This window comes from Pleurodeles waltl, chromosome 1_1 (genome assembly GCF_031143425.1).
Source record: "Pleurodeles waltl isolate 20211129_DDA chromosome 1_1, aPleWal1.hap1.20221129, whole genome shotgun sequence".
NCBI lineage: Eukaryota > Metazoa > Chordata > Amphibia > Caudata > Salamandridae > Pleurodeles > Pleurodeles waltl.
This window is the reverse complement of record NC_090436.1, coordinates 865,009,436-865,033,072: the sequence shown is the minus strand read 5'-3', so window position 1 is coordinate 865,033,072 and position 23,637 is coordinate 865,009,436. Positions and strand designations below refer to the sequence as shown.

The 23,637-nt window shown below is 43.8% G+C and overlaps 1 protein-coding gene across 1 annotated transcript in view; it reads left to right on the top strand.

Moving 5' to 3' along the window:
- Positions 1-23,637, top strand: part of KIF27 (kinesin family member 27) — a 455,459-nt gene that overhangs the window by 156,961 nt on the left and 274,861 nt on the right. The window contains exons 8-9 of the mRNA XM_069229770.1: positions 17,377-17,510; positions 21,945-22,100. Coding sequence (XP_069085871.1) covers positions 17,377-17,510; positions 21,945-22,100 — 290 coding nt within the window. The remainder of the gene's footprint in view (positions 1-17,376; positions 17,511-21,944; positions 22,101-23,637) is intronic.

Here is a 23,637-nt window from a genome sequence, read left to right as displayed (position 1 = left end):
GCCACTGAGTAGTTATAGTTAGGACCATGTTTCTATTGGAAATGGATGTTTTGGTTTGTTAATAACTTGGTTGCCTTTTGATAAATCTTCACAAAACTTTCCCAAAAAGTCTCATCTACTGCAGCTACTTCCTGGATTTCTTTTGGGGGGGGGGGGTCGGCAAACATCCTGCTGCAGGAACAGAGTGAAAATCTGCTCGTGCAGGGCAGGAGCATATTCATTACTGGCTCCTGCCAGCACCTGGCATTGGTGCTGGCTGGGTAGCCTGGAGGGGCCCTGGGCCTCCCCCTGCATCGTCCAACAGGGCTCCCTGCTTCACCCAACAGAGTTAAGAGATTTGGGTACTCTGGTGGGCACCAGGATAATCGCCAAAAAATAAGGTGGCTGGCTCCCAGCAGCTCCCACAATGGGTGCTGGCTGGAGAGTCAGACATGGGCTGTGGAGGTCCTGGGGCTTCCTCCGGGGCACCCAACAGATTTAAGAAGGGTACAAGCCCCAGTGGGCACCGGGGTACTCACTAGACCCAAAAAGAGTCTGGCTTCCGCCAGAAACCGCAGTGCGTGCTGGCTGGGTGAGCTTACAGGAGCTCACCCGGCCCCTGAAAACTAATAATAAAAATAGGGACACCTTCAAATGTAATGATAAAAAAACAAAATAAAAGGAGAAATAATTAGGAACAAGCGACCGGAGATGCTCATTTATTATTCACTACTCCATGAAAGATGTCTCAATGATGCCCACGTAGGTTTATTTAAATATAATTTGATGCATGGTGAAACCCCAATCTGGACAGACCTACCACCAGTGCATTTTTAAGTGTTGTGGGAGGCTGCAGGGGGTACAGCAACCCTCAGAAATACTTTTAAAAAATTAACTCTGTTTCCTGGGGTGAATGAAGTATGACCCCAGGAATGGTAAGCATTTGCAGAGCTGGAACATTTGTTCTTCAACATGTGAAAGCAGGGACCCATTGTGGTTTGTGTTATGTATGCATTATGTGGCTTGAACATAATGACCCTAACACCTATTTAATGTTGTTTAGACTATAAATGTCTTATTTAAATGTTTATTGACATTGGTATTGCAGTGATCCCACCCATGAAAAAACAAATTGGCCTGCCTTTTATAAACTGATAGTGACTTCCATTTTAAAAAACATAATCCCTAGAAGTTCACTGAAAAAATAAGGGTTGGAGTGACAGTTATGAGGTATTCAAAAAACCTTAGAAATTCACTAAAAAAAACAAAGATTAAAGGGACATTAAAGTTAGGTGAAAATGTCAGTTGAAACGTATAATTTTAAATGAACAAAACATCTGAAATTCACCAATTATAGTTATTTCAAATATACAACTCATAGAACATGTCATGGGTGATCATTAATAATGGTACTAATTAGCAGTGCATTGAGGGGCACAAGTTAGTTACTTGAGATGACTAACTGGTGAATTTCAGTGGTTTTGTTAATTTTAGAAGTCTATGTTTTAACTAATATTTTCACCTAAATATAACACCCCTTTAACCTTTGTTTTTTTCTTTGAAGTTCTATGGCTTTTTTAACATCAAATAAGATGCCCATCGCCATGCGTCGGGAGAGGGTGGTTGGGTGTAGAGCCTTTTGCCGTGCTTTGCGTGGTGTTGGGCGTAGGGCTTGGCCTGAGGTCAGGCCTTGTGTCCAACTCCCTTCGGTCTAGAAGACTGGAAAGAAAGTGTAGGTATTCAAAAGTTAATACATTATCAAAAAGCATTGTCAAAGCCAGTAGGTCTTGATGTAATTTGCTAATACATGTGAACCTAGGAATGCAGAAACATGACAGTACAGCCTCTCTCTTTCTGTGCCTCCTGTATCTGTGCCCACCATTTTATTTTGCAAGCTTCCAACGTTGTTTGGCACCAGCACTGCTAGCTTTTAAAACAAAAACTCTATACTCATCCATCTACTCTCCTATCGACTTGCATACACATTTGCTTACTCACTTGAGCATTTGTGAACTCACTTTTGCTCACTTATTCTCCGACTCACTGCGGCACTTACTGATCCACTCATTTACTAATTGTGCAAGCACCAACTCGTTTACTCCCCGTCCACTTCTTCACTTACTGAATAACTGTAAGAAATTGGTTTTAAGTTGAGAATAGTGGAAGTCCCACTGTAGCCGGGCATCGGAAGCCCGGCTACATATGCGGAGAATCGTCCGTACACAGAGTGCCCCGGGGGTCCCATGGACGAAGGACTTGCGCCTGCTAGAAACCCGGATATCCGGCTTTCTAAAGGTATGAACATAGTTGAAGGACAACGAGCGCGGCGCATTGGTGTACAAGAGGAGACAGATGCCGGAGAGAGGAAGAAGAACGTGACCACGAACTTCGGGAGCACGGAGGAAGACGGCATGGAAAGTGTCCTGCCTGAAAGCGAGGAGGAGAACACCGATCCAAGACCCTTGGAAACCCGAGACGAGAAACAGGACGGAGAAGGAGACTCCGAGGAGCAACAATTCCGCCACGTCCCTGGAGGGGCGTGGCTTCAGCAGGTACGGTCCTGCCTCAAAACAAAGTTGAACGCTCTAGTGGGAAGGGAGGAGGGTGGAGAGAGGGAGGTTAGGAAGGGACAATTGGGGGGGTGGACAACAAAAAAGGGGGGAGCACTAATCACAACCACGGAGGCACTTTAACTGTGATAAAGGAAGGAAGTTTGGGCTTCACCAGGGTGAAAGTGGAGACAGGATCCTATCCACCATTTCAGTCCTTTTCTTTTACCCCAGTTCTGGACCACTACACCTCTCTCTCTCTCTCTCTCTCTCTCTCTCTCTCTCTCTCTCTCTCTCTCTCTCTCTCCACCCTCTCTCTCTCTCTCCACCCTCTCTCTCTCTCTCCACCCTCTCTCTCTCTCTCTCTCTCTCTCTCTCTCTCTCTCTCTCTCTCTCTCTCTCCACCCTCTCTCTCTCTCTCTCCACCCTCTCCCTTACTAACACCATCCCAGGAATCCCCAGACTTACAACTTACCTACTGTTCAATTTTTTTCTTCCCGGTCCACCTGACACCACCACTGCCGACAGTCATATCCTCAGACACCGGAGACCCTAGAAGAAAAGAAAACAAAGTAGATACGCAACGTCTAAGGAAAGAGAGAGGCTGTATGAAGGCACCTATACACTTTAAATAAAACCACTTGTATAAAAATCAACAACCGGAGTGTCTCTTTCATCCCTATCGCTATCCCACTGCCACACCCACTCAAATAATAAACACAATCTTTGTCAAGGTGAAACACAAAAATCACTGAATAAACCTATGCCTAACCCACTGGGTAGCTTGGCACAAAAGCAGGCAGCCTTAAATTATAGGCAGTGTGTAAAGTATTTATGCAGCACTTAAGTAATTAAGTGAAAACACAGTGCAAGAAAAATCCCAAACCGTTGTTGGAAAGAAGAGGAAAATGTAAAAAATGAAATTTCACCAAAACAATCAATATCCATTCAGTAAAAACCCAAGATGCAGGTTTTTAAAGTTTCAGGTAAAAATAGTGCCAAAAGGCACAAAGCACCAGCTGTGGGTATCTGGTCACACTGGACCAGGACAAGGTTCAAGCCGACTGTGATGGAGCTCAGGCGAGATACAGGACTGAGTTTGGCACCCTTGGAGTGGTACCTTATGTCCTTGATGAAAAGGTCTGTGAGGTTTCAGTGCTGAATCTGATGAAGCTTTCAGCTGCACGGCCAGGCTTTGAGGGAGTTTGTGTCACTTGGCATCAGGTCCGAGGAGTCCTGTGGTTCAGCTCTGCGGGAGCTTGGTGGCACTCTGCATTGGATCCGGTGTGCAGCTCTCAAACAGGTTTGGAAAGCGTGGCTGTGTGAGGCTTGCCACTGAATCCGGTGAGGCCTTTGGTTCAAAGCTGTATGGCTCAGCGATACTTTGTGTCCGATCTGATCAAACCTTCAGTTAAGCCGGGAGGAATACACTGATGACAGCTAAGGGTCCAGGGCCTGGACAGGACTCGCGCCACAAAAAGCCAGCAGCAGGGCTCAGGCAGGTCCAGGCATGTCCAGTGGATGGTGGTCAGCAAGGCGGCTCGAGGGCAGGCCTCTGGAAGCTATATGTGTTCATGTAGCTTACACAGGACATCAGACTACTGACCTTTGGTGTCACTCTGGGAGGCCTGGGATCAAGGCAAGCAGCTCCAGTCTTCCCTCTTCAGACAGCAAGACTGTCCTTCCAATAGCAGAGCAGTCCTTCTGCCAGCAAGGCAACCCTTCTTCTGAATCTTTTATACCTGGTACCAGCCTTTTTGTGGGGGATTTCCCTGACCTACCCTCAAAACTGGTTCTGGTCAGTCATTCCCCTTTCACTGTCCTGTCTCCAAACTGTGCAGGGTGACATAGGCAAGGACAGGCCTTGTATCTGGTCCCTTTGTGTGTGCTGCAGACAAGTCTATGAAAAGAAGGGCAGGGTAGAGCCCCTCCACAGCAATCACGTCAAGAAGACCATCTCCCTTCACACCTGGGCTTCTTTTGTGTCACCTTCTGGAAGCAATACACAACCCACGACAACCGAGCCACTTACAGTCATGTAACCAAGGACACTGGCAGAAAGTCACAGTTGGTTTGGGCAAGAAAAATAAAATTTTATGAAAGTGTCACTTTGAAAATTATAACTTAAAATCCGACTACACCTTTGAAGAAAATTGTAAATTACAATTCATTTGAGTCCAAACAGCATATCTCTACCTACCTGCTCCTAACCTGAATCTATGAAAGAAATAGACTTTACAACGGTGAACATTGATTTTAGGAGTTTTTCAGTGTCAGAACATGTAAAACTTAAACACATTTTTCCTACTTTTTAAATGCTATGCACCCTGCTAGATGAGCCTTTAGGGCTGTGGGTGACATATAATTATTAAAAAGGGAAGGTTTCGACCTGTCAAAATGCTTAGTTTAATCAAGAAGCTGTTGCCCAAATAGTGCATCAAGCCCAGGATGCACAGCCATAACAACATCATTCCAACATTTTCACCACTCTTTAATCACTTTTAATTTTTTCACATTTTTATCATAATTTCAACTCAGTCTTTAAAGTTGATCCAAAAAACGAGGATTTCCAAATTTTCCATGTTTTATTCACAATTAGTGTTGATCAAAGAACCCCCAGTTCTCTGGCATATAGTGATCCATTCCATTGTGTACCCAATGCAATTTGGGAAGATTCCCTTCTTCAGGGGTAACTACAATGCACAAGAAAACCAGGATCAGCACACAAAATACATGATATATACCCAGCAAAGAACATAAAAGTTGACTTATATGTAAATACAGCAGCCACTCCTGGTTGACCCCACAACACCGGTGCCCAAAGTTAACTAAAAAACAAAACAAAAATGTGCACTCCTATAAACCCCACGAGATCATGTGCAGTTGCCCCTGAAAAAGGGAATCTTCCTGAAATGTTCTTTGATCAACACGAACTCACCTGCACATTCAGTTGCTTGCTTGCTTACCCCCTCACTAATGGACTGATTCACTCAGTCTCCAATGCAGTCACGCTCCAACCCATTCTCTTATTCATTAATTTGCTTGCTCCGCCACTCACAAAGACTCTGCCTCCCTCTTTTACTCGCCTGCCAGCTTACCTGCCAGCTCATTTCCTCACTCATACCTGTTTCATGGCGGTGCTATAAGTGTCACCCTGTGGGTGTGTGCTTGTATTAGAAGAGTAAATTGTATGCCAGACTTTTGAAGTATATTCCACCCTGTGTACATGTTCACTTAAGTGGTGCACATTTATTTTAGGGGGTCCATATATTGAGTAATGGCACCTATTCTGCCTGCTACGTTTGCCATGTAGTTGCAGATAATGCTGAGTTCACGGTGAATGAGGAACAAGTTAATTCTCAAGTATGCTGTGAAAAGGTCAGATAGAGTACTTATAACAACTTTCAAAAGCAATCTATCGATATGGGCAACATTTAAATGCCTGAGATCTTATTCAGTTGTTATCTAGCAACATCACTTCTTTTAGAACCTTGTATAGGAGTTCTGTGTTATCTCGGAATCTGTTACTATGTATCTATAGAAAGGTTTCAGAATAGATCCAGGAAGCATCGGCCGATAGTTGTCCTCTGTACCTCCGACAAATAGTTTACCAAAAGTTGTTTCAAAACATCTAGAGGAATAGTGAGGGAGGCTATCCTTGTTCTTTTCAGCAGGGATGTGTTAGACCATGTTCCAGCACGTTAGATATAGTATTTCGTCATTAGAGTGCCTTTTTCCTTCTTGATCAGCCAACTGAGTCCATCCCCTGTATTTCTGAAGTATTATGTGCGGTGTCGAAGGTTTACAAATACTTCAATAGGAGACATGAAACAGTTAAATGTAGAAAGCAGGCTTGGTACAGTTTTAATGCCGGCAATATGAACATTTATTTTGTTAATATAATGTTGTTACATAAGATTAAATGATTTTAACTGCTTTGCCTAATGGATTAATAAACTAAAATATGATAATGTTTTGGCAGTGCAGTTGATGAGGGGCAAGTATGTGGTTTTGAAAAAACAGATATGGCAATTTTTATTAGTCCCGAGCGAAATCGTTGTTACCCTGCTTAATTTTGCGTAATTTCTGGAATTTTGTGTTATGCTAATTTTGTGTTGTGTGTTGTGCATAATGCCGATTTCGATTCATTAATAAAGTGCATAGTTAGTTAAAACCATTACACATAAATATACAAAAACATGGTTTAATAAGTGTAAAAAAGAAGTAAATAAGGAATAAAACAACACAATCAAACAGTTATTGAATTAGAGTAAAAAAAATCATTAAGGAGAATGTCCGATTACCAGCGGCAAGTTACTTCATTTATTATACAGTTTCCCTGTTCAAAGTTCAGTCTTCCTTTCACTGATTTGAACACTTGTTTTCGCCACAAATAATTGTCCAAATTTAAAAATCCTTATGTTTTAGCGTGTATGTTCGGAGTTAAGGCCCTGTGTAAGTGTGTGTCTTCAGATTCTTATTGCAGCTTGGATAAACAGCCCCATGAGCAGTTTACTTCTTTCAGGAAGTAACATCAGGAAGACACATAAGATGTGAATCCTCATCTCTTTTCCCTGCCGGCCAAGCATGCACTCTTCCCTTTCAGATGTTCTGGACCAAGATGGAATCCGGTCCAGGGTTGCATGAGCTCCACAATGAAGTCGTATAAATGCTATCTTCAGATGAAATGGATACCCATGATCAAAATGTGGCTTGGGTTTCAAGTGTTTATAGAAACTGATAACTTGCCAGGTATATGCCTTCTATGCTAGTGTCACTTTTTCCTCCTTTAGAGAAAGTGATAGTTGTGATTCGGTTGACATGTTTCTCAAACTCTTTGCTTGAGATTTGCAAATTCTACAGGTTTCCTCCGTGAAGGGATTGAGTTGGGGTGTCTATTTCCTGCCAGACCTGGGCAGACAGTGTTGGATTCACCCTAACGGAACCCGTGACACATTTTGAGAAAGGCACTTTTAATAGCCCAGCTGTATTTCATCAGGCCAAATTCAAGGTGCACCTGGTTTTGCATGGAATAGGTTGGAGGTTTAAATATTTGCTGATAAGTTTTGGCCACTTGTGAGTCTACTGGTTTTGCCGTTTTCATCCCCACAGTTTCTGAGCCGTATGCTAAGGCAGGTATTCGCTTTGCTGCCATCACCTTTTGTAGTGGCCCAAGGATGGGACCGTGCAGGGTTTTTGCTAGTTTCAGGAAGCCAGATGTTAAGGATCCAGCCTTCTATTTCATGGCAGTATAAAGGTACCTCTAGAGTCAAACACCACTCCTGCAACCCAACCGGTGTCTGGCTCAGTAAAAGGAGGTCATCAGCATACAGAATGTGTATCATGGGGAGATCACCCAGTATCGGTGAAAGAGCTTTGGTGGAATTTAACATGTGTGATATGTCTGAGATGTAAAAGTTGAACAACAGCAGGGCAAGCACACACCCCTGTTTTAGGCCAGTAGTCAGGTATATTTTCCCTGAGAGTTTAGTACCATCCTCCAGGTATACACGTAGCCAGGTATCTGGATACAGTAGGTGAATTACTCTCAGAATGTTGATTGGGACCCTAGCATTTGTTAGGTTCTGCCATAATAAGTCACAGGAGATCCTATCAAAAGCCGCCTTAAAGTCGCCAAAGCAGATAAGCAGCATAGTTTTAGAGACCATGGCTGATCGCATGCACATTTGAGAGCAGTGAGGATTGGGGATGTGCCCTGCCCTGAATGAAATCCTGATTGATTCCATGGAATACTGTCCGATGACTCTACCCACAATACTAGGTCTTGCAGGACTAAACTTGCAAAGTATTTGGAATTATGATCTAATGTGTTTAGTCAGTAGTTGCCAGGAGTACCTATCTCACCACCTTTATAAACAGAGTGGATTATTTGACCCGTGCTATGAATCGGGGATCATCTGGTTCTCTATCACTGAACTGTATAAGATGTCAAGATTTGTTGCTCAGTTTTCTATATTAAACTTGAGGAGGGTGGCCTGAAGACCATTTGGGCCCAGTGCCCAATCTTCCTTACTCTTTTTATGATGTTTTCTAGCCTTCTTAGGTTTTAGTTGGCGAGCTCTATGAAACATCTGGCAAACACAATTACTCCAATATTGGAACGTTCATAGATTCACATGCTTGAATCCCTCCCCGTCATCAAGATGGGAGCCCCCGGTACATCAAAACAGCTATATATTTATATATATATATATATATATATATATATATATATATATATATATATATACACACAAGCCACTGCAATGAAAAAAGGCCTAAGGCCTTCACTAATCGTTATGAGCAAAAAGGACCAAAGCAAGGCCCAGCCAATCAGGCTTCCCCTCCCTCTAGAACCCTCCTGAGAGGAGCTCCCTTCCCTCAGATTTTCTCAAGCACGAGTGTAAGAGTATCTGAAGAAAAACAGGAAAAGGTGAGCTTCCCAGGGGAGGAGGAAGGGTCGCATGTGAATCTATGAAAGATTCCAATACTGGGGAACTACAGTTATAGGTAAGTAACTTATTTTCTTACTCCAGTATTGGAACTTCATAGATTCACTTACTTGAATCAGAATAGCAAGCAGTAATGAAGCACATTGCATAACATTAATCAAAATGTATACTTAATGATACATGCCCACAAACATATATATCCATATCAATACACCCTGGAACATAGCAATATCAGCAAAATGTTCAATGAAAAGATTACCCAGGAAAGAATAGCATGTTAGGTAAACAATAACTAAGATAATAGAACGTTACCTTAAAAAAGGTAAAACAATTAGTATGAGAGCCGTGAATGAAAAAACAAACCTATACAATGTGCTCAAATTAAACTGAGCTGGCGGGAAAAAGAATAAAGAACTTACAACAGCTCACCGTTACTGGAAAAGATGCCGCAACACTGCCTGTCCTACCGCCATATCAGCCTGCTGAGCTTCTTCCCAACAGTAATGCCTTGCGAAAGTATGTACAGACTTCCACGTGGCTGCCCTGCAGATGTCCTGAATGGGCACTCCTGCAAAAAGTGCCATGGATGCAGCCATTTTTCTTGTAGAATGTGCCCGCGCTGGATTCCGCAACAGTCTACCTGCCGCTGTATGACAATAGTTAATAGCAGAGGCTATCCACCTCGCAATTCCTTGCTTAGATAAAGCTCTTCCCCCTACGTGGAGCACTGAAAGCCACAAGCAGTAGCTTATATATATATATATATATATATATATATATATATATATATATATATATATATATATATATACACACACACACACATACATAGCTGTTTTGATGTACCGGGGGCTCCCATCTCGACGACGGGGAAGGATTCAAGCATGTGAATCTATGAAAGGTTCCAATACTGGAGAACTAAAGTTACAGGTAAGTAACTTATTTTCTTCCATTGCGTCTACAGGTGGGTATGGAAATTTGTGGGCTTCCTGTATGAGATTTTTGTGCGGCAGCAGGAAGTGCGATATTTGGTGACCTGTGGTGCTATAAGGTTCAGTTCCAGATACTGTTTCTTTATCTTAGGTAGGTGCCATAATAGAATTGTGCTCCCCCAGGTTCTGCACCCATAATTTTTCAGGAATAATTGTGTTGAAAGAGGCTGTGGTATACTTGTCAAGATCATTTATGGTGTTTTAAAAGGCTTCTCAGTTGCATGTTTCACAAGTGTGGAGGACCCTAGCCCAGAACTTTTCCGAGAGGTCTTTTTTGGGTGCCCACTTGTCCCGCTTGTAGTTCTAGCGCATTGCTCTTATCTTCTCCTGCTGAGATATGTTTGTGAGGTCCTTTCTAAGTCTGAAGTTTTCTCTGTATAAAGATTTCTTTGCGGTGATGATCCGCTTAGGGATCCAGGAGTGAGGATTCCATTTGATGGTTACTTCCTACACTGAGATCTGATTACTGAACTGTCTTAACAGCGTCTCACAGTATCAGTACTATTTGATGATCAGATTATATTCGGTATGCTCTTCTAGGAGCTCAATGCATGATGGCCCAGGTTAGTTGTGTAGAAGCCCTTGACACCTTAGTCGCCTCAGGTTAAATGTGGTGGAATCAGCAACAAATATGTTGGCGGGTGATGTAAGCGAGAAAAAAACTTTTGGGTGCTGTAATCACTATCTTCACGTTCCTTGATTATATTTATAGAGGGAAAGAGTAATCAATTATAGACGTGGACCTGTGCAAAATATGGGTCCAGGTGTCGTAGTTGGACGCTCGCTCCTAGGCGAGACCGCTGGTTTTAGGGATGATAGCACTTTTGTTTGTAGGCAACTAAGCCAATCCTACAACAAGTCACAACTGTCGGCCCAACCCTCCTGGCTCACAAGCAGTACCTCACCAAAACCCAAGCAGTAAAAGGTGATTTCTGGCAGCCTTTACGCATGGACAGAAGAGTGTGACATCTCAGGGGAGTCGTGATTAAACGGAGAGTTCCTTTTCTCACATGAGCAATAAGTCTCAGACACACACAGGCAATAAAGGAGATGCAGTAAAGTTTTCAATAGGCTTATTAACACGACTGCGATCTACTGTAAAATGCATGAGCTGCAATGATTAGGATAATGAACAATGTAATAGGCAGAATTATAAAGATGAGAGTCGTGAATAAAAAGACCACACCATCTTGCAATACCATGAAATGTAAAAGATCCCTAAAACCCTAGCATGGAGAACCTAATATCTAACCTAACAAGAGCTAGGTGTGTTAAACCTAATCTGCTAATACCGTGTCCATGAGAAGCACCCCCCAACCCTTGTTACCTAGGAATGAGGTCTCTAAATTAGACTCTGTGGTGACACGAAGGCTGGATCTGCATCAAGGCGACATGCAGCATAGATGGCTTCAATAGCATCTGGTTGGAATCCCTCTGATAACCTTGTCTGCGTAAGATTTATTTATACAGATATTGTAGGACCGTTGGCGCAGGTATGTTCCCAAACAATACATAAGGAGGCATGCTTGGGGCGTCAATTATATAAACAATTCCCTCCAAAAGTACATAATGTTCCAGTCACACTTAAGTGGGAAAGGGACATGATGTGAATACCTACGTATCTCACTTAACTTTGATGCTGATAGTGACGCCTTGACAAAATGGCACTGATAACGTAAAATCAAAACCTTTCACCAACTATAAACATAGCAGGCATTTTGAAAGAAATAATTAAATAAATAGGGTAAGACAGAGCAAGCTATGTAGGTTAAAAGTCACTAGGTGACAGGGGCACGGGCCAGCAAGCCAGAAGGCTAAGCTAAACTCCTGAATCCCATTAAAACTAAATAGGATCCACTACACAGGACCGGGCTGCTCCTCTGAGGATCTTCGATTTAGAATGTGGAAAGTTTTCAAGTAAATACGCAATCTGCGAGCCCCAGTGTTTTCTGCGTATTTGTGCCGGTGTTGATTGGACTGGAATTTTCTCATCTTGTATTTCAGGCTGGAGCAAATTTGAATTAAAATCTCTAGATATTATCAAATAGTGGGCATTATTATCTGACAGGAGTTTGGCTATTACCTCTTCTAGAGCCTTCACTGCGGTCGCATTAGCTCTTGAGTCCGAATTGTATATACATTAAGTAGAAAGAGTGGCTGGTTTACGCTTTGCGTTCAGTTCTCTATTTTGACAGCCTGCAGCCAGTTTTTGGGTGATGTGAATTTCCTCCATTATACTTTTGAGAGCAACTCAGATGTATATCGCAAGGCCCTCTTTTGGCCAGCATTCGGGGGTTATTCTCAGTGCGAACTTGCAAAGTTTCAGGTACCCAGTCATCAGCACCAACTGCTCAGCCCATTTCCTGCAAGAGGATTATGTGGGATTTTCTCAGGAACTGCAAAACATAAACATTGGAAACTTTTTAGATCAGCCTGATATGTTCCAGGAACAGATACAAATTGGAGTGTACTTCCAATGGGGCTGATATAGGGATTGAGTTACTATTGCTGTAAATACTGGGGTGTAGTAAAGCAGTGGTAGGTGAATTGACATGCCCTTCAGTTATTTTTGAATTTTGAGAGGTTAACTGGCTGGGCTTGTCGGCCTTGGGCAGAATCTATGTGGCCACTTTGGCTTCAGGAATCTGTGAACGGCTACTATTTGACCCCGTGCTTCTTTTTTCCCTTAACCACCCTCTCATGTGGACCCTGCTCTTCCGGGGGTTCTGAGGAGGTAGAACCTGGTGAACTAAGCTTGGTTTGCATGGCGTTGCCTCTGACAAAGATTGGAAAGAGTTTTGTTGAAGGGGCCTTGTCCACTAGTACGGTTAAACTCGGGCTGTGATTTCTTGTTTTGTGCAGTCTTTTGCATTGCTTCTTTGTCAACGGGGCTGGAGGTCCTGGGTAACTCGATTATGTTTGTTCTAAGAGGCCTGTCAGTGGGTTGGTTACCCAAGATTACGCCTAGGGTCATGACTAGGGCCTGCACAGTGGGGGATGCATCAGATTTTCTTTGTGTTACATCTCCTAGTGGGACTGTTTGGTTATTTACCCCTAAGCTTCTGAGGGTTTGATGAGTTGTGGCAAGTGTGGAAGCTGCTGCCACTTTTGAGGGATGCCTGAGACCTTCTGGGGTCGATACCAACTTCCCATTTGATTGGGGAGAGGATGAGCTCAAATTAGGACTGGTTGGTTGCTCTGTTTTCTGGGTTCATGTATGAGCCCGTGAGCTGCCATGATTTTTTCGATCCATGGAATAGTCTGACTGGCGGAAGTGGAATCAACAATCTTTGTTTCAGGGTACTTGGCGAACTTGTCCACCACGTCCATCTGGCAGGCTGATGAAATCTGCATTGGCACGAACCCAGGGGACCGGAGGGATGGGGGTCGTGATGAAGGGTGCTAGAGGCTCAGCAGGGTTGGCTGCTTGGCACATTGAGCATTGGCTGATGGTTTTTCTCCACCAGGTTGTCTAAAGAGGGGAACCACACCTTGCTCCTCAATCTTGCTTTAGTCTTCAGGATGCCTTGATGTGCGGAGTGCGCATGATCCACTACCCTTTGTTGGAGGGCTCGAGGTATCCCAGTGTGGGATCCCCTCAGAGGCAACCCTTCAGAGGGTATGGCCATCTCATCCTTGACATGTTGCAGGGAAGTGAGAATCTGTTTCACTTCCAGGTTGCGACGAGACAGGTTGCGAGACATTCTGTCCCAGTTGCCAGAGGACATGGTAGATATTGCTAGTTGGAGGCAGTCATCTCTTTGAGTTTTCGGCACAATCTTATCTAGTGAGACTGGGAGTGGCTGGGACCTCTCCCCTACTAGCTTTACATGCTCCTCAATTTCCTCGGCCTACTCTCCCACCAGTGCATCCACAGCTGACAGATGTACACTATAGGCAAACGTGACCAGTTGGAGGCGTTCTGACATTTTGCAGCTTTGTAGCATCCCCGTTCCCCCTCATGTGACGTATAGCCTTGCTTTGGTGGCCTGGTCTTCATGAGTGATGGTAGCTGTGGAGATGCCGGCTAGAGGCAATGGCACGGATGACCCAAAAGCATCTACCTGGGTGTCTATGGGTTGAGGCATTGGTCCACCTAGGAGAGTTTGGAACATTGGTTTTGCTATTATGTTAATGGAGGCGCCTGTGTCAACCAGCACTGGAATGAGGTGTCCTACTACGGTGACCATGCATTTGGGGATGCAACACCCTTTCCTCACTTTGGGCTACATGGGGTGGATGACATGCACTGTTCCGTCCCTGTCATTGTCAACTATGTCATCCTCGCTGTCCGGCGTGCATGGTATCTCTTGGGCATCTGCAACCTTAGTTTTTGGCATGGGCTTATTAGTTTTAGGCTTACAAATCTTAGCAAAGTGGTTCAGTTTGTTGCGTGTGGAGCACCTCTTTCTTTGTGCTGGACATGTACCTTGGAGGGGATAGGGGCCCCCACACCAGTGGCATAATTTTGGAGTTGTGGTTGGTTTGTGGCGGACTTTCTTCTGGTCCGGTGGGGTGCTGGTAACAGCGTGGACTGGTTCCGTTTTAATTGGCTGCTGGAGAGCTGCCTCTATGTTTGCAAATTGCACCTTGGACAGTTCTTTGGAGCGACCCAACATCAGGATGTTGGTCATTCACTTTCCGGGTACCTGGAGTATGTTTTCTCGCAATTTGGTTGATGAAATTTCTTGCATATATTGTGCCCTGATCTTGTCTTCTGCATCGGGTAGGGTGCACTTACTTGCTTGTTCTCTCAGGCAATCTTAGTATGCATCCACTGACTCCTCCTGTTGCTGTCTAGCTTGGCGTAGCAGGAACCTTTCGTAATCTGGGTTTGCGAGTGGCTCAGAATGTGTTGTAAGTCCTTCTTTTAGTGTGTTGTAAGTGTACAGTGGTCCTTCTTCTGCTACAAACTTTGCAATCTTGTGTATTGCCGCGCCTCCTAAGTGTAGGAGTAGAGGGCGTTTTCTGTAATTTTCAGTTGCTAGTGCTGCAAAGTATGTCTATAGGCGGTCCAGCCAGTTCTTCCATTTTGCTGGGAGAGGACAGAGGTCCATCGCATATGAAAGACTCAAGCGCAGGAATGGACACCAATTAGGTGAGGCTGGTCTGGAGGTGGGGTCAGACTGCCAGGCAATATTTGTGTTGGTACTGTTGCAGTTGTGTGTTTTAATGTTCTGCACAATATTGCTTTCTCCCACTTGTTAATGGTCTCTCATATCTGTTTCACTTAGTTTTTTTGTTTTTGTTTTATAATTTTACACAGTCCAAAACCCTTCCTTGACGAGGTGGCACAGACAAGTTGTAATGGTCACGAACAGTATCATTCCTAGGGGCCACACTGCTGAACTTGTAGAGGCACAGTGTCCTTGTAGCAACATGAGCCTGGTTTGGCATAGCCCAGCAAATGTCTTAAATGAAAAAAGACCAACCTTTCCTGGGAATGATGCTGTAAGCCTCTTCTGTGTGGCTGGGTGAAGAGTGCGCTATGCGAGCAGCTTGCAAGGGGTGCCAGGGCGTGGTGATGCGAGGCAAGCACAGTGCTCAGAGTGGCACGTGGAGTGGCATGCGGAAGTGCGTTGAGCCCAGGCCATGCAGCGGTAAAGAGCAGGGCCTCTGCCTGGGCTGGCTGCCGCAGGTTCAGCAGAGCAGAGGGGTAGGTTAGGCGCGTGGATGGACGGTGGCAGGCAGGGCTGGGCTGTGCATTCGGGCTCTGCATGCCTGGCGACCGCAGATGCTGGTCGAATGTGAGCGGCGGTGACAGTTGCTAGTTGTTAAGTTGTGACATGCTCTGGGCCTTGGCAGCTTGTGGAAAGGCGCTCATGGTGGCCATAGAATGAGTGACACCGACACAGTGGTGGTATTACTAATCTATCTTTCCCACAGGAAAGAGGATCTATTTATTCCATTTGCTCCGATGTCATGGCTGAAACTAATTGGGGATTAAAGGCAGGAGAAACACTCTAAAGACCCCTGACGGCCCTGAAACAATGGGTCCACCCAGATGACTATGCAACAATGCCTTACACACATCGCTTGTCCAGGCTGAGGGTCTGACCTTGTTTGTTGGATGACTGGCCGACTCGGCTTGTCTGGGGCTCGCCTATGCTGTAACTGGGTAGACTTCCGGACTCTTCCTTGTCAGGTGCCCCAGGACAGGGAGAAATAAGACACGACAACATATTGCACACTAAAATATAGTGACAGATTTGCTTTTTCCTTATTTTTGAATAACTTTTTCGATGTTTTGACATATCTACGCAAATGGAAATTATGCAAACTTCATAACCCCCTAGTTTTTACCGACCTCTCCTGGGTATTTATCGTTGCTGATCGTGCAGTACTTTGGAATAAATGATGTTCATGTTTCATCCCAAAAGGACTGTTTCTTGTCGCTTTTCACGCTATAAATTTGATAGAGGTGATATATGGATGAAGAAGTGAATGGTTTAATAGGTGTGTTTTAGCACCCCTGTTGTCCACCCTCACCATTTACCTGCTGCCATATCTAAAGTCTTCCCACAAGTCCTTTCTGACACTCCCTACTATCTTTATTTATAATGCTTCTGACTCGTGCACTGTATGGTATTGACAGCCTAACAATTGGGAAATTAAAATCTGTGGCCAGTAGAAGGAAGGATGTTGAGAGCAAGCTTGGCCTTTCATCAAAGTAAATTTGTTGAGGGAATTTGACCGATTAGCAGGTTTACATTCAAAAGGTTGTTTGTGCTCAAGACATTTTAGATTTTTTAACAACTTTTTAAATGTTGATGTGATTTAATAACTGTGCATTTTATAATTCGGTGGAACTTCAGTAATAAACTTAAATGAATAAATAAAAAATGTCCATCCGTGTATTGATTTACCCATCTTTTCTTTGAGCCTTTGACTCATTCTCTCATTTATTCACTCACCCAGTCGCACTGTCATGCTCATGCTTGGGCCAGGCACACTCACTTTGCCAATGCTTGTTTGTGCTGTGTGCCACTAGATGAATTACAAACACACTTTTATTTCTCTCCTTCCTAAAAAAGAACAACTTTTGAAAATATATTTGCAGTTTATTCTTTCTGAGTGTCAATATAAGAACTAAACACATGAGGTGAAACAGCGTTTAAAACAAGCAACTTTTAAATATGTTAACTAAGATGAGAACGTCACCACTGGGAGGGATGTGCAGTCCTTCTCAACATCTACCCATATATGCCGTATTTCCTGCCTTTTCGTTTTAGGATTTCCATCAGTTCTGCTGTGGGAGTTCACACAAAAATATCCAGTGTAGGAAGAGATCCCCTATTTTTCAAAACGTCCAGTAGACATTTTAGTATGATAGTCTCCATGCGACAAGTATTTTTATGTGTGAACAATGTTTTCTATGGCTTTTACATTCTCCTTTCCTTGTAGGCGATCCATAAACCGTACATGGACAAGAAAGCAGGTTCCGATCACTTCTGTGGTAGAACTACAGAACCGCCAGCACCAAATGCCAAAGCACACTTTACAAAATTACTCCATTCCAGAGGCAGAAAATGCTACAGGTACGATCTATTAACAAAATACTCCACTTTTAGATAAATCTGAGAAGAGGCAACTTTGTCATGTGATTTGAATACTTTCTAGTTGGGATTTACCTTTTAAAAATATTCAGGTTACCCACAGGGACCGTTCTAGATCTCTCCTGGATTAGGGGGGAAAGATCTATATTGATACATTTCCTTGGAGCTGTGCATCCTTTTTTTCTGTGTCCTTTAAATAGGCACAGATTCTTGTCTGTTCCTGATCTCTGTAAGGAGGGTTCGAAAATAACTGGGTGCATCCTTCTCATGCCTCTGTGCTTTGGTGCTGGGTGCTACACCTGGAGATTGTCCTGCTTTGCAGAACAGCATTGCAGACAAGGGCCAGGTCTGGAAGGAGGCTTGGGCAGGATACATGAATGGGTAACTGACCCAAAACAGTTCCAAAGAAACAGACTTGGAAAACTCACCATGCACATGTAAAATTTGTATGAAGATGAGAGCCAATGACACTTCTTTGTTTGTTGTTGTGGTATCTTGTACTAAAAAGGTGTTTCTCTGTAGAGTTCTGAAGTTATACTATGTAGCTAAGGGTAGGGTCTCATTGACAGCCAACTCTTCTAGATGAGGGAACATCACCTGCATTACAATCTGGAGGAGGAATTACTGAACTGTCCTGGGTGGCAAGACATCCTGCTTGTGAGCAAGGGAAGGGAGCATCAACCCTGCTGATTGTGAAATGGACTTCTGTAGTTGACCCAGGTGTAGGTCCGTCTGACAGACTTGCTCAGCAAGTGCACTGAAAGAATCGTGGTTCTGCCGGAACGGGCAGTACTATCATTGTGACGAATTCTAGGCCAGACTGAAGCTGTGATAACCACTTTCTGGTGGTCTGTGACCAACAATCAGAGCAGGTGACCGTGGCACTGCCCAGGTGTGGTGTTAGGTCAGGACCAGTCTGGTGAACCAAATGACCAGAGAGATGACTCTGGGCTGCCTTGTGAAGAATACAGGTTGTTGCCTCGAGGCACGGTGTGCCAAAGATAGTACCTGGCATCTGCTGCACTGAAGAATAATCATCTGCAGGTGTGTGGCCATCACATTATACAGCAAAGTGCTAAGTACTCACTGACATGTCGGAATGAGCTGCTCGGTGAGTCAAGTACCCATGGAGCATCAGAGTGAACTGCAACCCACATGGTGCTACAAGGAAGAGGGCCACTGACAGAAGTATCAGCTCCATCCGTGACCCACTGAACGATGCACTGCTTGGCCAGCTGCAGCACAGCTCTCTGGCAGACCACCATGTTCCACCTGAAGCTCCCAGCAACCAGTGAGATCCTGATGCGACAGGAGGGCCGAATACCTCCCAGTGCTGCTCTTTCGAACTGGGTGAAAAACAGAGTTAGGCGTAAGCCCAAGAGACCGAGCGCGGACCAGATGGGGGAGGAGCATTAGCAGCACCTACTGAGCCTACCTTGAACTGTGAACCTGAGGGGGGTAACCAGAGAAAGGCCATACTCATGAAGGGAGAGATGAAGGGGTAGAGACCCCTGAAAGCACACAAACTCACACCTTTGAATCATGTATTTGTGCATTATTGAATGTGTAGTGAAATTCTGTTTGCTGTTTAATAAAGTACTTGTCTTTTCTACTAAGGGAAGCACTGGGCTGGACCTTGATCTTATTGCACTCCTTAGCATAGTATTGATTACTGAGCCTGAATATCCTCGTATTAACCTCCCTGAGAAGCCTGTGACTGCTTGACTCGGTACCATTGGAAGTCAAGTACGGAAAGGGGTGCTCTTGGCCCAGTTAGCAGAGCCATAGAGGAAAAGGCCCTTGGACGGCAGTGGAAAAAGGCCTCAACCCCCACGATTGTGACCCAGTATCCCCTGCCTGCCCTGTGGCCTCTGAACAGAGTCTGACACACACTTTCTGCGCGTTTCCATTTTCATGTTCTTTGAGCTGTTCAGAGTTTTAGAACGCTACAATCTTTTCTGAACTCGTGAGGGGGGACGTATTTTTTTTTTTTAAAAGACCACTGGTAATACTGACAGGGAAAGTACAATGTTTGAATCCTGTATACCAGGACCTAATTCATAAGGTTGTTTGCCCACCTAAGTTCAACAGCTTGATATCCAAGTTGTGTGCAGTTTGAAATACATGTACAAATTGATTTACTCATACATAAAGTTGCGCTAGTATATCCCTAATTCCAAACTGACACAGAAAACAGGGTAGTAATATCAGGTCTGTTTACAGATTGCCACCAGTATCACGACCCCGTTTACAAGCATTTAGGAGTTTGAGGACCATAATAGGGTAACATTTGGGTCCCAGAGTAGCCCCAGCCCTTTACCACATTTTCCTCAAATTTCGGACCCTTCTCTACACACATTTTCAATTTATTTTTAGCGGTTAGAATACTTGAGCATTATTTCATAATGGCACCGGTTGATAATCTTACAAAAACCCTGTGTAGTTACAACTTCACACAGCTCGGAATGAGGGCCTTTTATGTAATTCTCAATAGACGTAAAACTTCCTATGCATGGGAGCTTTTTTGTGCAGCTATGCCATGTATGTTGGTCAACACCCACAACTTGTAGGTTTGTGTTTATTGCCAAATGTTTTCACGGTTGTTCACACCCTGGGTAGGGTTGAGATTCAGTAATGTAATAGCCAGAAATAAATCTGTCCAGGTTTGGAATGAAAACAAGTAAATCCATACCCAGAGATATGGAATGGGGAGGTGGTGTAGACAAAAAGAAAAAATAACATGTGCAGAAGCAGTTTTACACTGTTTGGAGTGTGAGCATCAGCAGGTGACAGCTAGATTTGCGAAGTTTGTAGAAAATGTAACAAGACAAAGGCAGAAAAGTTACTTGACAAACAGCAGTAAGATTCCTTTATTGTATTGATTAGCTGGTGGCCTATCGCAGTCCCTGTGACTGACTCTTTTTTTAAAGTTTCTGTTTCTGTTTGAGGGCCATGATTGCGGGGTTTGTTGTCTGGAATGAACGCTAATGTTTTAAGTACGTTTGTGTATTGTAATAGTTTTTATTGCATTTACAAGTAAAGTATTACGTGTATGCATGTGTAAATGCTTAGAGTTGCGATTACCCCGGCCCTTATTTTGTGGTCGACCGTTTTCACGCAGTAGCTGGTTTAATTCTCTTAGGGCCAGATGTAGGTACGTGACAAATTGCGACTTGCGAGTCAGAGCGACTCGCAAATTGCAACTCGCAATTCGCGATGCAGAAAGGTGTCTCAGACAAATATTTATGAGGTGGGTCGCAGTTTGCGACCCCTTAGCGAGTCTAGGCACTCACGGGGATGGTGGCCTGCTGGAGACAGCAGACCACCATGTCCGTGACTGCTTTTCCATGAAGCAGTTTTATTTTTTTTCTCTTTGCAGCCCGTTTTCCTTAAAGGAAAACGAGCTGCAAATAGAAAAAATACGGAAACCTTTTAGTTTCGTTTTTTTTCAGAGAAGGCAGTGGTCCATAGTACCACTGCTTGCTCTGAAAAAATATTTTTGTGAGCATTCACAAAGGGGAAGGGGTCCCATGGGGACCCCTTTCCGTTTGCGAATGAGTTACCATCCACTTCAAGTGGATGGTAACTGTGAGTTGATTTGCGACCGCTTTCGCGGTCACAAATCAACTCTACATCGCGGTGCGACTCGCAAATAGGAAGGGAACACCCCTTCCTATTTGCGAGTCTGAAACACATTTTGCGAGTCGGTACCGACTCGCAAAATGTGTTTCTGCATCGCGTAAGGACTTTTGCGCCTCGCAAACGGCGTTTTTTGCCGTTTGCGATGCGCAAAAGCCTTCCTACATCTGGCCCTTAGTCACTTAGATAGCTTAGTGAGTTAAACAGATGCTGCTGACACTGTGTTTAGTTAACTGCAGATCAAGAGCTCAAATAACGGCAGCGCTGATTCCACCCTTCATCCTACTATGACGGATAAAAGGGTAACACTGCATTGGATAATAGGAACACCTTGTCACACTGGGCTTGTTTGAACTGCAGTCCTGAAATTATGGAGTATTTGGTGCATTGCCCAATATAATTTCTTATTTGCTGTCACTTTTTCACAACTGATTTTATGTGCAAAATTAGAGTGGGAAAGGTTTCGCAAACATCCACAGCGTTCGGGCTTTGTTGTGGTTTCTAGCACTGACGACCCCCTGGCCCTTCCCTTGAACCTCCACCCCCCACTCTGGGTAATGAAGTGCACTACTATGGAAACTAAAACCACCTACCTGGCAGAGTTTCTGCTGTAGTAGTTTCCATCTGCGCCCTTAAATGTCTTCACGGTCTTTATTCTGTGATTCAAGATCTGTTATTTGCAGGCAGTGATTGCTCAGTTACTTATGATTGCACTATTCTGGCAAAATGTTAAAGCTTTGGCTACATCCCTCCTAAGACTTCTGTTTCTGATTGAAGACGCCGAAATAGAAATCCTGAGAGAGAGTCAGCTACTAAATATGAAGAAATTAAAGAACTCCGAGCTGCGACTGGCAGGAGCCAAACAGAAAGTAAGAGAACTGGCCATCAACATCAAAATGAAGGAGGAGCTCATTAACGAACTTATAAAGACAGGTAATTTTATCTATCATCTTCTGCTGTGTGTGCATGTTTTACCTGTGTTATAGACTACACCACATTCATTACAGCTTGTTGGGGTAGTTAATGATTATTTGGAGAGCAACGTATAGTTACCTCAGTAAGAAACACAGTACGAGTTGCTTCTGTTGCATTGTGACCTGTCTGAAAGTACACGATAATACCTTAGTTATACCATGAATCAGGTATTGTAACTGTAGAACACAGTAACTGGCCGATCACTAGTTGTCCAGTAATTCCGATCGGCCATTAACAGAGTTAGCCCCCGGTTAGAATTACAGTCCGGTTGAAAGCTGGGGGTCTTTAGTTTTCCTAAAAAATTGGAATAACTTGTCTGAATCCACAGGGAAATTAATTCGCAACATGTTATTGCTCATTCTAGGTGCAAAACTCAGAAGAGCCTTGCAAAATTAAGTAATATTACGTGGTATCAGTAATGGAGAACTGCTGTTTATTCACATATTACAATTATTAGTTTTGAGTTAAATATCAGCAGACTAAAAATTGACGATATTTATTGTGGAAAAATGCTTGGTATTTACCAGAACATGCTTACTACACCAAAAGCTGCATGTTATTTCTCAAAAACTCGTAATTGGTTGGTGTTTGTCCCACCCGATGAATTCCGACTCAGCCGATTCAGATTTAATCAGGTGCGATAAATATCAAACCAGTTGCCGGGCCTTTTGCAAAAAAAGGCCTATGTCTAATTCCAGGGTCATTCCTTACTAGATGCCTGTCAGACAGGGATATGAGCCATGACAGCCTCCAACTTGTTTTTATTTGTGTAATTCCAGTGAACATAACGACCCTAGAGCTGCTACAGAACAGCAACAGAATTATCACTATTAAAAAAGGCAACTGACCGTTCAGTCATTGGCATCCAGCAACCCTTTTCTCAACAGTTTTTTTCATCTAAAGTCCTTGAACAGATGGTATTCAACAGATACACACACTACCTGTCTAGTGTTCACCTACTTTATCACTTCAGGTGTGGCTTAGCAACTCTTCACTTAATGGAAACTGCTCTATGCTGCATCTCCACCCTCCTCATATTGTCCCAACAGTTATTAATCCATTTTACACATTCTACTGAAATTGTCAGCTGCACTTGTTTCTAATAAATACTGTTAGATCCCTCGGTATCGGAAGCACTGCAGTACATACTGGAATGGCTCTTCTCATACTTACTGCACCCACTTTCTCCATCTCCTAGTGCTTTTCTTCGACCTCAACCACCCACCTCAGTGCAGGTGTCTATCAAGGCTGAGCTCAAGCCCACTCTGTTGCCTGCTTTACACCTCCATGTAGGCTTGTTTTGTCTTCCTACAATCTCATATAGCATTTATATGCTGTAAATACCTACATTTTCTCATCCTCCTCTTTATCACGGAATGCTATTGGTCAGGTACTTCATTGTCTCTCACCAGTCAGTCATTAGGTGGTCTAGCACTATTGCATTCTCAGCTATTCTGAAATAAATTATCTTTATGCCTACTTCGCCTATCCCTTC